Source organism: Carassius auratus, chromosome 6, assembly GCF_003368295.1.
Source record: "Carassius auratus strain Wakin chromosome 6, ASM336829v1, whole genome shotgun sequence".
NCBI classification, from domain to species: Eukaryota; Metazoa; Chordata; class Actinopteri; order Cypriniformes; family Cyprinidae; genus Carassius; species Carassius auratus.
In genome coordinates, this window is record NC_039248.1 from 11538516 (window position 1) to 11552851 (window position 14336).

A 14336-nucleotide genomic window follows, 5' to 3' on the forward strand; every position below is an offset into this window, starting at 1 on the left:
GTGTGTGTGTTTTGGCAGGCAATGTCTCTTAAAAATAGAAAGGAACTGGTGCCAATAAGTGCTTAATCTGATGCTAAAAGTGTGCTATGAAAGATATTTTTTTCTGAAACTTTGAGAAGGTTGAAATTAAAGTTGTTTTTCACTGAAAACTGAACCTCTGCGTCTCTTAAATGTCATTTACACATGTGGATTTTGAAATATAGCAGTATATTCTGTTAATTAACTGTGGGGCTATCGTAGTTCTTTCCTACAATTTTCTGTCTTTGACGGGCTGTCATTAGACATTTGCTTGAACTGTGGGCGTAAAATAATTTAAGTGCATCTGCTTCTCTGATTAATTCGCGGGTTAGATCGTTTCCCAATACAGCAATCGGCTCAGACACAGTCTTTGTTCCTGTGCTTTTATTTTGTATGTCTGGTTTATATAGACCACTCACAGGTGAAAAGGCAGACAGCGGGACCCAGAAACCCATCATTTGGTGACCAAGTTATTCATGGCTTGTAAAGGCGAGGCCCAGTGGGGATTCTGTAAACAGCATTTTCACAAAACAATTTTTGCTTTCCGTGAGGTGTTATGTTCTAAGAAGCACTGTCTGCCCGACCTACCGCTGGCACGGCGCATACAAATGCTAATAGAACACCAAATGACTCGCCTCCACGACTCTCTATATTGAAAAACTATGCAATCACATTGTGTGATCTTTTTCTTCAAAGCTGTTCGTGTGCGGATGTAGAGCGTGCGTATATCCCGAGTGTTTGTCTTTCTACTAGCAAGCAATAGTGTAGTCATTGAGCTGTGTATCGTATGTTATCACATTTCACACCACATATTCTACACGCCTCTGTGCTTGTGAATATGAATTGGTAATATGAATCTTAATTGGTTTGCGTGCCTCTGGATGTGTATGCGTGTGCATGTGTGCTCTACCTGACTCTATCCCAGGTGGAATACATGTTTGGTTTTCTTGTGTGGTGAGGATGTGTAGCTCATCCATTGTCTTCATTAGTATCATAGACAAAGGCACTCTTATTATATTGCATAGTACAGACCAGGATTCTTATTTTCCATTTAAAATCAGATGTTTTTTGTGAGGTTGTGGACATGACCTTTTAAATGTGGCCCATATCAGACACCGGGCTGGACAGACAACAATATGACCTGCATGCATAATGTTTACTCTAACAGTGTAATATTTGTATCATATAATGTTTTGTTTTGTGGTCATTAAGATTTTTTTTCTTTTTTTAAATAAATGTATATATTTTTTAACAAATATGCATCAAACTGATCAAAAATGACACTGAGAACATTTATATTATTACAAAAATATGTTCTTTTGAATTGAAGAATTCTTTTGTATTTAAGTTGTTTTGCATGTTTTGATCAATTGAGTTCACATGGAATGATGAAACTATGAGTAACCACTATACTGACATCAGTAATTTGTTCTAGTGACACTTCAGGTTTTTATGCATCAGGGGTTGGATTGCTTGTGCCCAGATCAGTGGGTTGAGTCCACATGGTATAAGCTTTATTGATCTCCAAAGATAGACACTGAGAGTTATGCGAGAAAGAATAAATCCTGTGTCTATTTGATGTCAGAGTAATTTGAGGTGCTGCAGCTTTTTCAAGTGGGCTTGAAACCAAGCCCATTGGTTGGTTAGAAGTCTGGTTTGCTTTCATGTAATTGATTGCTTTAGTTACTACTAGTTTAGGGGAGTTTTGATTTAGCGGTAGCAATCCTACTAAACATTGTTTTTTTATTCATCAAATAATGCTAAAAAAAAATGTCAAGCATCACAATAAACCAACATTAAAATGGTTTCTGAAGGATCATGTGACAATGAAGACTGGAGTAATGGCTGATGACAATTCAGCTTTGCATCAATCAATAAAGTAGGTTATTGAAATTGAAAACTATTATTTTAAAATTGACATAATGTTTTACAATATTACCTGTTTTTATGTATTTCTGATCAAATAAATGATGAGCATGAACAAAACACAAAAAATCATAATGATCCCAAACATTTAAATATCTCTCTGTGTGTGCGTGTACTATTCCTTAAATATCTTCGGTGTACTGTTTTATTTCTATTTGTTTTGAACTTTTTAACTAAACAACTCTGTTTCATGTTATTTTTCATTATTTTCTTCATTCAGGAATCATTTTGTACTTTGGGAGTGTGTTGTGTATACGATAACCATATGGACTGTCCACCCACCAGACGACTAGACAGAGAAAGAGTGAGAGAGGGATAATGTGAGGGTGAACAAAATCAAAGGTGTCACTGTGGCATGAGAATTCTATGCAAATCAATCCCAACATTTGGCCCCATGCAAATCCCTTGTCACCCCTGAAACAAATTGAAGTCATCAAACAGATCCCTGTGCCAAGCTCCTCTGTAGTGAAAATATGCTTGTCACTCAGCTAAAAATCCCAGCTCATGTCTTTGTATTTCCTCTAATTTCTTATTGTGGCGCTTTGTCACATTTTGAGGGCAGGTTTATACAGCTGCCTGTTGTGAGAGATCGGAATGTGGGATCTGTGTGGTTTTGCTTGCTGATTTGCTTTACGTATTTGTTGCTGTTTCTTTGAGCCTCTGGCTGGGAGATGCTGCTTTCATGCAGATCAGAGGGCCACTTTCTCCAGACAAGTTTCTGTGTCTCGTGGGAAGGCCAATAGACTCTGCCTCGGGCAAGTGTTGCTCACAGGCAGAGACCTGGAACTTCGAAACGATATCCCGACAGAGGAGAAGAAGGGGTTGTAGATGAAAAAGAGGTCAAAAAGATAATATTGTCATCCAGTTGGAAGATATGGTGTTTGTTCTTTCTGGTATGCCAGTCTTAGAAACACACATTGAAAGGAGAGCTGTGTACTGCACCACCACTAGAGAAGTAGACCAAGATAACTTTGTGTAGAAAAGAATGGACAGCACTGGAAAAAGTTTTCTTACAGAAATAACAGGTCTATCAATCTCAAATTTTGTGCATTTTTGCATTATTTGTGTCATTATTTTCAAGGCAATTACTTTTTCCAATAAAATTCCCATCGCCATAATGTCCAGACATTTTATTTTTAAAATTGTTGTGTAATACTTAATTTCCAATGTTGATTCTCATTATATTCTCAACATTTTAATACAACAATATTGTAGTACAAATATTAGTCGTAAAAGTCCAAAATATTGGCTCCACTTTAATTTCTTTAAGCCAAATATAGTGAAATATCATGTAGTAAAATGTTCTTTTTTATTCCTTTCAGTTTTTTTTATTTATTTTTTTTTATTCATATTATGAATTAATTTATTTTCAGTTTTCATTTTAATTTTAGCTTTGGTAATTTTGTTATTTTCTTTTGTCATTTTTAAAAAAATATGTTACCTTAAATTTTACGAATTATATATTTAGTTGTAGTAATTTTAGTTATTCAGTTGTAGTAATTTTAGTGCTTGAACCTAAACTTCATTTCATTTGTTGAAGTTCAAATTTGTAATTTTCTAAAATTGATATTTCATATAAGTTCATTATATATATATTTATATATATATATATATATATTTATATATATATATATATATATATATATATATATATATATATATATATATATATATATATAAATATAAATATATATATATATATATATATATATATATATATATATATATATATATATATATATAATTATTTTTTTATACATAGTTCCCTAACACAAATCCGTTCTCTGACTTCAGGTGTATTGTACTTTTTCAAATTTTTGGGAGCTTAAAAGCCACAGGTCACCTTCCACTGTTGTGTTGACAAGAGCAGTTTATTAAATATCTCTTTCTGTGTTTTAAAATGCGACTTACATTAGGATTACTGAAGAGTTAAAAGTCAGACTGAAATCTGAATAGTCACCTTCCCTGGAAAAGCAATATGCATTTATTCAAAGCAGCATAAAACATCCACCATGATTATTTCCATTCTTTCCACATCTCAATATTTAATATAGATCATATCCACATATGGCTGAAGTGCTCATATCTATATCTTTTTCTTTCCATTATCATTTATCAACCAAAAGATGGATATTCCCCTTTGGCGCCGGACTAGCCCCATCTCACAGAACCCCATTCACTCTAATGGCTCCCGCAGAGCATGAACAATACGGGCAGCATCTCCATCGTTCCCTGACCTTGAACCAATTTATATAGCTTTCTGTCGCTCCCTGCCCGTAAATGCATGATCAGATGTGTTGGAGGCCTCATCGAGCATGGAGGAATGCGTTTTCTCGAAAGTTCACCAGGGCACACCGTGTGTCATCTTCCACGGTTGGATTTACAGGTATAAAAAGAGAGGACCGTATCTGGAAGTTGAGCTTTTTCCAAACCCAAGGGAGAACAAGCACACAATTGGCTTCAAGTCTGGGTTCTAAACAGACTTATCTTCCCATATCTATAAGAGCTGAGCATGGAAAAGCCGCTCTGCCCGTGGCTTATGGTGTGCGGAAATTAATGCAATAGATTTTGGATTTTCTAAAGAAGGTTTTGCCTTGTCGGCTCGTTGTAATTTATTCTCTATTCACATTGTGGCTTGTGGTGAGATCTGTACATTCGCATGGTCACCTGGTCACAGAGCTTGCAGTTTGTTTATTCGGAATGGGATTTTAAAAGTTTAAAGCTTGTAAGCTCTAATGGCTTTCCTTTAAAAGACACACTGAAATCTCTAGCAATGCGTGTGTTTTCAATAAAACGGATTACATTTTCCTGCGAGTCTTAAGTTGTTAAGTTGAAGTAACTACAGTAGCCATTTGTCTTCAATACGAGAGACAAGCACTCACAGTTTGATGCTCTCATCTTGAGACATCCCTTTTTTACCATCATAGTTTCTTTTATCCTTATGAATAAGACTTGAATCTCCAAATGCACACTAAGACGAGAGAGAGCAAGAAAAGTTAACTGGAGTTTTTTACTTGGTGCACAATTGATCGATTCCGGCTCTTTACCAAGCCTGATTTTGAGACATGTCATATAAGGTCACCGTCACACGCAGACTGTGTTTTAATTATGAAGGTAAAGGTACTGTATGTTGTCATGGTGGCAGACACTGCAATGAATTGAATATAAAAGTGTCACATTCTGCATTTTACTAACACTCTTAAAGTTTGACATCCTTGAGATGTCTGACACTTGTCATGTAGTGGCGGCGTGATGGAAATGTCAATAGAGGATGTCAGACTTCAGTAAATGAATAGTTTAGAAATATGCATTTAATCATGCATTTTTATGTATGTATTTCTGTTTAGCCATTGGAAACTTATTTCATTTAGTATCATTATCGTTTCAGCTCTACATTCAGCTCATTTTAAAAAAGATGGCTTATTGCATCTGCGTGGGAAGTTGTTGAAGGTGAACAGTTGAGACTAATGGTTACATTAATTGCAGCATTCGTTATTGTGATGATTGACATTACTAATAAATGTAAATACTATAATGAATGTATCATGCTGCATTTACTGTCAATCTATGAACGCAGTAAGCCACAGTGATTTTACCACATTAGGATCGCTTGCGAGTTTCATTTGAATTTTAGTAATTTTGTTTTGTGTTTTGGTCATATTTATTAGTTTGTTTGTTTTGTATGCCTATATTTGCTGTTTATTTAACCTTAAGTTAAACTAACTGAAATACTGCCTTGTTAGCAAGCTGAAATTTGATGTAAAATTTGAAACACTTATTTTTGCCACATAATTATTATTATTATTATTATTATTATTTTCAACTATAATAAACCTGTTACCATCAGATACCACAGTCTCAATCCAAGAATGGGATTTTGTATTTTGTGTCCGAGAACATGGTACAAACATGGTAGCATGCCGTTTAGTTAGTGTTTTGTAGCTTTTTGCATTATGTAATGTCCGTTCGCATCATCAAATATAATTGATCTTGCTCATGAGACTGGATATTGGTCTTCTTGCTCCAATACATTGCTTGTCATTAATAAAAGCAGCTATAGCTGAGAATTAGAAACCTTTAATCTGATTGTTACAAAGAGAAGCATAGTGTTAAGATTAATTAATACCTCATTAATCAAACACAAAACTAGTCTTAGCAGCTGCCGCTACTGATTTTGCTCATTATCATGCATACTCTGTTATATATTTTGGCTGTCAGAAGCACTTGAGAAGTGAATTATTTCAGCTGAATTATTGACAGTCCATGATTTAGCCACACAGCGGAACTAATACTCCCAGGAGTAGATTTATGAAAGCCTTCAATACATGTTGGAATTTTTGCTCATGAATTTTCAGGGGCTTGATCAATGATTGGAGCGTGTCAAGAGCCCGAACCAATCACAGGTCCTCTTGCTCTGCATTGATCCAGCATTGCAGTCTGCATGCTGACAATGACCCAGTAAATTATGTCACAGAACAGAACAGAGGTGAACAGGGTAGAAATGACAATGAGATATTCCTATCCGAGTTTGCCATCTTATTCCTGTCATTATTGCTTTATTTTTTTTTTTATATTGCAAGCTGCCCTCAAAACACATATGCCAATTAGACACTACTAAATAAATGTGCTGAAAAACATACAAGCAAAAGATTATTTGGCGATTAGTTTTAAAAATTAAAGTTTCTAACTAAACTTTAAGAACAAAAGTGGGATGGATGATTTTTCAGAGATTCTCTCTGCAGGTGACACTGATAGACCAGTAGGTGGCGACAAGTGACATGCTGCATGCGAAAGCGAATACAGTATTCCAAAAGAGTAGTACGTCCAAATTCACAGTATTCAAAAAACAATGGATGAAAAGTAACTTTGAAAAGTACTTTACTTTTCCATGAGGCCATTGCAGTGGATTTGGGAATGTCAGTAAAATGACACAGCTGACACTGGTAGGTCACGTGACAGCAACATGGCAGATGTAGTACATCCAAATGTCATGCATAGTAGGCTACTCATATTTATAGAACATATACTGCCATTCAAATTTTAGACTTATGTGTTTGACTTTTGTATATGTATATATATATATATATATATATATATATATATATATATATATATATACATAAATACTTTATATTCAAGAAATTTAATTGAAGTATGAAAAAGTTATGCCGTCATAGTAATATTTGCATATTTTCAATAATTGCGATTTGTCTTATTTCTGTCAACAACTTGTATTCTGATTGTGATTGGTCTTATTTCCTATTCTTTTTTATAGTAACCTTTTCACTGCACATTGACTTTATTAACTGGTGTATGCAGCTAACTGAACATAAGATGCACTCTGAAGTGTCATGACTACACAGTAAAAAGTGATAACCTGCTATCACACAGATCTAATATAAACATGTGCTTTCTTTCCCAGCTGTTTTAGTAACTCATGTGTGTTTTTAACAAACTTGTGTCTATTTGAAATAAGACAAGAAAGAGAATTTAGCTTATTAGCCTACTCACATGCCACGTGACAGCCACTTTCTGTGTGCATGCTTTAGATGTATGCCCTCAGAAAACTGTATATCAGAAGTTTTAATGAAAATGGTTTAAAAACGCATGATTTTAGTGCAATAGAAATGAAAATCAAAACCAAACAGATTTTTTTTTAGCAGAGTATCTGAGATAAGAGTTATAAAGGCACAGCCCTATTCTGGAAAAGGGGGCAGGGAGCAGCAGCTCATTTGCATTTAAAGAGACATGCATGAAAACACTGTGTTTCTGCTTCCAGTCAAAATAGGCATGTCCAAAATGATATAAGAAATTATCTGTGTGGTATTTTGAGCTGAAACTTCACAGACACATTCTGGGGACACCTGAGACTTATATTATTTATTGTAAAAAGGGCCATAATAGTCAGGCTTTAAAAATTATGAATTATATAGTAAATTCCATTTTTATGTCTCAATTCTGCGATTTTGCCTGTGTTTCCCATTTCCCCCTTTTTATCCTAAATCATTGTAAACATCCAAACAAGAGGTGAGAGGAAATGAGATAAGAGAAACTTGCAACCTTTTGTCGTGTCATTGCTGTTTTTTCCGCTGCTATTTGCACCCTCAGTTGTTCAATTGATGCAATAACCTTTCTGTGGTCAACGGCATCTGGTCTATGCCATCATGTGTCCCGTTGCCAGGCCAACAGCGGCAGTGTCCTTATTAGCACAGCCCTGCGGACTCCTCAAAAAGAGCATCTAGCGGAGTACAGCTGCAGCTGTGATACAGCGCTGTCCTGATCCTCGTCCACGTCTGCATTTCTGCAGCCTCAGCCTCAGTCTCTCCATCTGGTCTTTGAAGGAGACCAGAACCCCCAAGTAATCAATTTTCAGTGAGACAGTCCAGCGCCTGTGATATTTCAAGTACCTCCTGACTTTGTGAAAAATAACCTCATGCAGGATGACGTCTTAATACCGGGCCGCTCGCCTTCCTGCAAGTGACTGCATTAAAGCTTTCATTAGCTTTCATTGCAGTTCATTGATGACAGTATTAGTGGTAAGCTGACTTCTTGTTGATGAAAGCCAAGACTGTTTCTGAGTAACAGAAGCCCTTGTTTCACTCCAGGTGGACTCACCTGCTCTTTCTCTGGGGATGCAATTATTCTTCTCGTGCCTGCATGAAGACGCACACATCCCTAGATGGCTGCGCAGGCAAGCCCTTGCTAATTGGTGATGTCAGCGATTCACCGCTGGCCCTGTTTTCTTTCCTACTGTTCTTGTTTTTTTTTTTATTTGTTTCCCTATCTGGCACCTGCTTCATTTTGTTGTTGGTTGCGCTTGCTCGACATTTTCTCCTGCATATGCATATATCGATTAATGTTTTATTCATGGAAATTGCGAATGGAAGTTCCTACCTTCTCCCGCTCTCTCTGACTTTCTCCTAACGCTCATAGCATGTTTGTCAGAGCAAGCCGAGATGTTTTCAAGGAGCTAATGTAATTCAATGAGGAAAAATATGAGTGAGACTAAAGTTTAATCCCTGTCATGTTTCATTTGTCTTTCTTGACACTGCGGGATCTTTTAATGAGCATGCATTGTTAATTGACTGACTGGGATATGCGGTTGATCGCAGCACATGCTGGTTAAAAAACAGGAGGTGCACTCTTGCAGTTTTGAACCCACTCTTCATCCCAAAGGATGCCTGCACCTGCTCTTGAGTAATTGTGTTGGTGCCATCGTTTAATTTGACTTCAAAGATCTTGGTTTTAATTAAAACGTTAACTTTGTTTACTCTTTACTGTGTTAACCTCAGATGGCTATAGGAAGTTCTCATAGAAGGGTCTTGGCAGTAATAATGGTTTTTTTATTAATTGCTGTACGTTGTCATGGAGCAAGACATGATGCAAGGCTTGTGAAATATGTCTCATGCCTTGTGTCATATGTCCTCTGGATATATTCCGTTTGTGTTTGTACAGGTGATTGGCCCCTCTGCATCCAACATCAACAGTAACATATGTCAATATAACACTCTAGTGTCAAACATACAGAATATTTTTAGAGCCCTCCTTCTGGAATTGTGTACATGCTGACTGAAAAGTGTTATTGGACAGTTATTGGTCAGCTTTTATCTGAACCTTAACATGTGTGTGTGTGTATATATATATATATATATATATATATATATATATATATATATATATATATATATATATTAATATAAATAGATAATGTCTATTTTTTTTGTCAAGGATGAATTAAATTGATCAAAAGCATCAGATTTTTGAAGGATCATGTGACACTGAAAACTGGAGGAATGGCTGCTGAATATTAAAAAAATAGGGGACAGCTATTTTAAATTGAAATAATATTTCGCTATATTACTGTTTTACTATATTTTTTTATCAAATCCCTTCTTGAACATAAGAGACTTCTTTCAAAAATCCTATCAAACTTTTGAATGGTAGTGTATATTCATATTATACGTTTGTAATAATTCTGTTAGTTTTTATTATATTTCCATTTTTGTATTATTGTAGTGGCTTTTTATTCTTTTTTATTTGATATCATAGTTGCGATCTGACAGAAAAAGTGGAGCTGAACCTGGATCAACCTTGCCTTTAACTGTGCACAATAAAATCAGCAATAAAGAATACATTTTGTTTTCAGGTTGAATTTTATACTCAAAAAACCTACTCATATTTTGCCAAACAGGTTTTGTAAATCCAAACAGTGTTTGTGGAGCACTGTTTATCACCAGGTACAGAGGGAATGCACCGCGGTGTCTCTGACACAGAAATAAGGGGCTGTCATTGTCATGTCACAGGCAGAATTAGTGGAGATAGTTAGAGCCGAGATGAAGTATCTGTCTGCATGATGGGAAGCAAAACAAGCCCAATTAAAGCACCCGGGACCTAGAGCGCAGCCGTACAGGTGGCAGCCATCCACACACACACTCATCTTGCTATTTTTTATCTTTTAGTTTTATGCACTGTGGATTGATTTCTACTGTGTTAATGTGTAGGCAACTGTTGAAGCTTGCTCACACATACAGTACACACCCAGTCCAACAAAGTGAAAATGAAGGTTGAAAAATAAGGCACTTAGAACCGAATTTGCTCTTTGCTGGTGATGTAAGTATCCACTTACCCCTGAAAGACACATCAGTTCTTGCAGAAAGGATGGTGAATAGCGACTGACACGCAATTTTGGGATGAAAAGAACATGAGAGCTGGTTACCTTTTTGAAATTTGATCACATTACAAAGCTTTTCACTTGAAAAATGTTTATACGTATTTTCAGATTTCCTAAGATTTTACATATATTCTCAAATTATGCCAGTCACTTGGTTTCAGTTAGCAAAATTTTAATTATTTTTGTTTGTTCAAGGATTACAATTATTTCCTGACTTTTATTTAAATCATGATTTAATGCAACAAAGTCAATTAGTAACATTTTGGAATGTATTGTAACAATTTAAGAGCGAAATTCAAATATGGGAAATAAATCAATATGCATTGACAATGTATAGCACAAAATAATCTGTTATGTTTAGAAAGGTATTTGATAGAAAAGTTGTAACTGACGGCCTGTTGTATGGATTTTAATATGTACTGTTGTTTATTTAATTTCATTTTCAATCTGAATTGTTTTTTAGATGTTCATATGGATATCCTATTTTTTATTTTAGTTTTTTATACATTTTGGAACATAGGTTTGTGGAGCTGATGTGTTTCACAAAACAAATTTGCCCTTTCATATTGGCACTCCAGAATAATTTTTTTTAAATATATTTGTACTATATTAAGTATTGAATATTTGGGGGGCTGACACATTTTGAATATTATCTTAGGCACAAAGCACAGTTACGTGGCTTATGGTAAAAACATTATGCAACTAAGCTGCCTAAAAAGAAATCATGTTTTAGAAAAGACCTCAGGAAAAAGAAAATCCAACATTTTGCTCTTTTAAAGAAGCTTAAAGTCTATCTCTCACTTTGTCTCCTGCAAGCAATGCAAGCTCTCGGACTAGAAAGCATTCTTCAGTAAATTAAATTACATTTATTTTGCAGGAAATAACCTAAAGAAAAAGGTTATGATTTCTGCTGCTTTTTCAGAATTTATTGCTTAATGTTTTAAATAATGTTTTGAATATTTTTGAAGCTGCTCATATTTATTTGATGTGCTGACCACGATGTCCTGACACCCCCTGCCTCAAAAAAAAAAAAAAAAAAATACAGCTACAATTGAATCGGTTGTGTGAGCAATCTCAGTGTGTCACTTCACACGAAGAGCCTCAAATCACAACTGAGAGGCGTTTACCGCAAGTCTAATTGCCAGAGCGTTTTCAGTTACAACTGCGCTGCCATAGCAAAGGTTAAAAACAGACCACAGGGGTGATAGAAAGCGATGAACGCGTGTCCTCAAACCCATGTTCTATATCAATCAACGGCGATTCCATTACAATTGCCGTGGTGTTAGTTGAATTAATTGATATGTTTTGTCTGCTTGTGGTTTGACTCTCTAATGCCTTACCAGTGCTGGCCTGCTCAGAGCCACCAGCTAAATGTGGTTTTATTAACAAAGTTCGGGAGAAGCACGATCAGATAATCATCCAATTTGGTACAGGTGCATCTCGTTTAGCTAATCATCTTATAGCACGCACGCGTATATATATCCAGTCTTCCTACCTCCTGTCCCACGACAGTTTTTCGGCAACCCTCCTCCACCCCAACTCCTCACTTCTAATCTATTTATCCCAAATTGGGATAGGGGGAGTTATTTGGGTTCGGGCTATGCTCCGGGCCCGGACCCCTCCCCCAGGACAGCACGCCAAAATATGCCTACTATTTGCCTTCAGATTAGATGTAAGGGTGAACTCGTGAATAGCTTGTTTTGCAAGCAGGTTGGGTGTCTGTAAGTGGAGCGTGCTGATGGCTCTCCTTCTCTCCTTCTCTCTCTCTCTGTCTGTCTGTAGGCAACACGCTGCAGAGCCCCGTGTTCACGAAGCAGCCAGGCAGCATTGTGTTTCCAGTAGACTCCATGGAGAAGAACAGGGAGGTGGTTTTCAGTTGTGAGGCACAAGGTGACCCTCCTCCTTTTTACAGGTGAGTTGACTGCCAACTTTCCACCGCAAAAACACTGCTGTTTGGTCATCTGCATCACTGCTTCGGTAAATTGTACCATTTACAATTTTTTACAGTTCCAGAAATGCATAGGCTCTTTCGTGCCAGTGCACATTGGCATCAGTAACCTTACACCGTGTCCTAAGCAGGTGCGACGTGATAAGCGGTAAAATTCGTCATTGTACCGGTGAGAGATTTAGGCCTTTCTATTTCTGCAGCATTCCAATAGGTAGCCCCGCCCACAATTAAATCTCATTGGACTCATCTGCTCACCATAGCTGTACATCAAACATTTTCTCAAAAATAATGAGTGTTTTCAGACAGGTTTCCTGAATGAATGAATGACGTGACATACAGCCACGTATGGTGACCCATACTCAGAATTCATGCTCTGCTTTTAACGCATCCAAAGTGCACACACACAGCAGTGAACACACAACCTTTCGATTTCGAGTCCGACTCTCTAACCATTAGGCCACGACTGTGCTGCTCACATCTGCCATTGGTTGGCCAAGACAGCCCAAGATAGTCCTCCCCCAAACTCATGCCATTGGTTTGCTCAATATTCCTTTATAGTATTTTATTTTTATTTTTTATAGATAACAAAAAAAAAGTAATTATTAAATTTGTGCATACTGTGTAATTGAAAATTGTGAAGAAAGATATAAATGAAACCGATTGCAGAATTATGTAGTGGAATTTACTTTTAATAATCTTTCAGTTACATTATTTTTATTTATAGTTCTTACATTAAACACGTTGAATATTTTTGGCATATTTGATCACAATTATAATTATTAATACAATTGTCATAATTATTGAGATATATACTACCATTCACAACTTTGTGGTGGGTACAATTTTTATAAGTTTTTAAAATATGTCTCTTATGTACATCAAGGCAACATTATCTATTAGTTTTTATTTTCATTGAAGAATAGAAAGTTCAAAAGAACAGCATTTGTTTGAAACTTTTTTTGGTAAATACATTTTTACTTTTAATTAATTGAATACATTACTATATAAAATTATACATTTCTAAAAAAAAAAAAAAAAAAAATGCTGATTGCAAAACTTTGAATGGTAGGGTATTTTTAAGCATTTCCAAAATACAGTTTTTATACATATTTCATTTTTAGTAATATATCGACCTGATCTTGTTTTCGTTTTGCTTCACATGCTATGATTACTCGATAGTTAAGTATGTTTTTAAGTATGTTAATGGAGTTTCTAGTTCGATGGCTTCAAATTAACGTGTTCCCCTGACACTGTTCAGATGTGCTGCAGAAAGACGGATATATGTGCTGTTCCAGAATTGATCAAGCTTAATGGAAAAGCTAATCAGTAGCTTCCTCTTTCCTGTCAGGAAGCTTGAATCATGGAGCCTTTTGATGAATGTCCTTCTCTCGGCAGTTCTAGTGTCCATCACTTTCAAAGTGCATTAAGTTCAACCTCATGAACTACTCCCATCCCTCCCCAATGCCTCCATGTCTTTCTAAACCCATATGACTTTCCTATATGACAGAACTATTCTGTGGAAACAGATTTAAAACTGTGATTGTAGCTTTTGAGCTAAGGCATCTGGTGTGTGTCTACCTTCGTGGAAGAAGATCTTAGTAAAGAATGTGTTACGCAGAAAGACTTAAAGTGTGCAACAGATCCTCAAACTGCCTCCTGTGTCCTGAGCCAGATGGTGTTGTATAGTCTGCTACGTAATGTCTGTTTGAGCGTGAGCACGTAAAGCATGTGCTCAGCAAATGGAGCGTCTGGTTAAAGCTGTCACTGCCGTGA

The 14336-nt window shown here is 36.1% G+C and overlaps 1 protein-coding gene across 3 annotated transcripts in view; it reads left to right on the forward strand.

Annotated features, from left to right (window-relative positions):
• The window catches only part of LOC113096436 (contactin-4-like), a 120104-nt gene that overhangs the window by 21622 nt on the left and 84146 nt on the right, over positions 1–14336 (forward strand). For all 3 annotated transcript variants that reach the window (XM_026261833.1, XM_026261821.1, XM_026261826.1), the window contains exon 3: positions 12398–12527. In XM_026261833.1, the coding sequence (XP_026117618.1) occupies positions 12398–12527 (130 nt within the window). The remainder of the gene's footprint in view (positions 1–12397; positions 12528–14336) is intronic.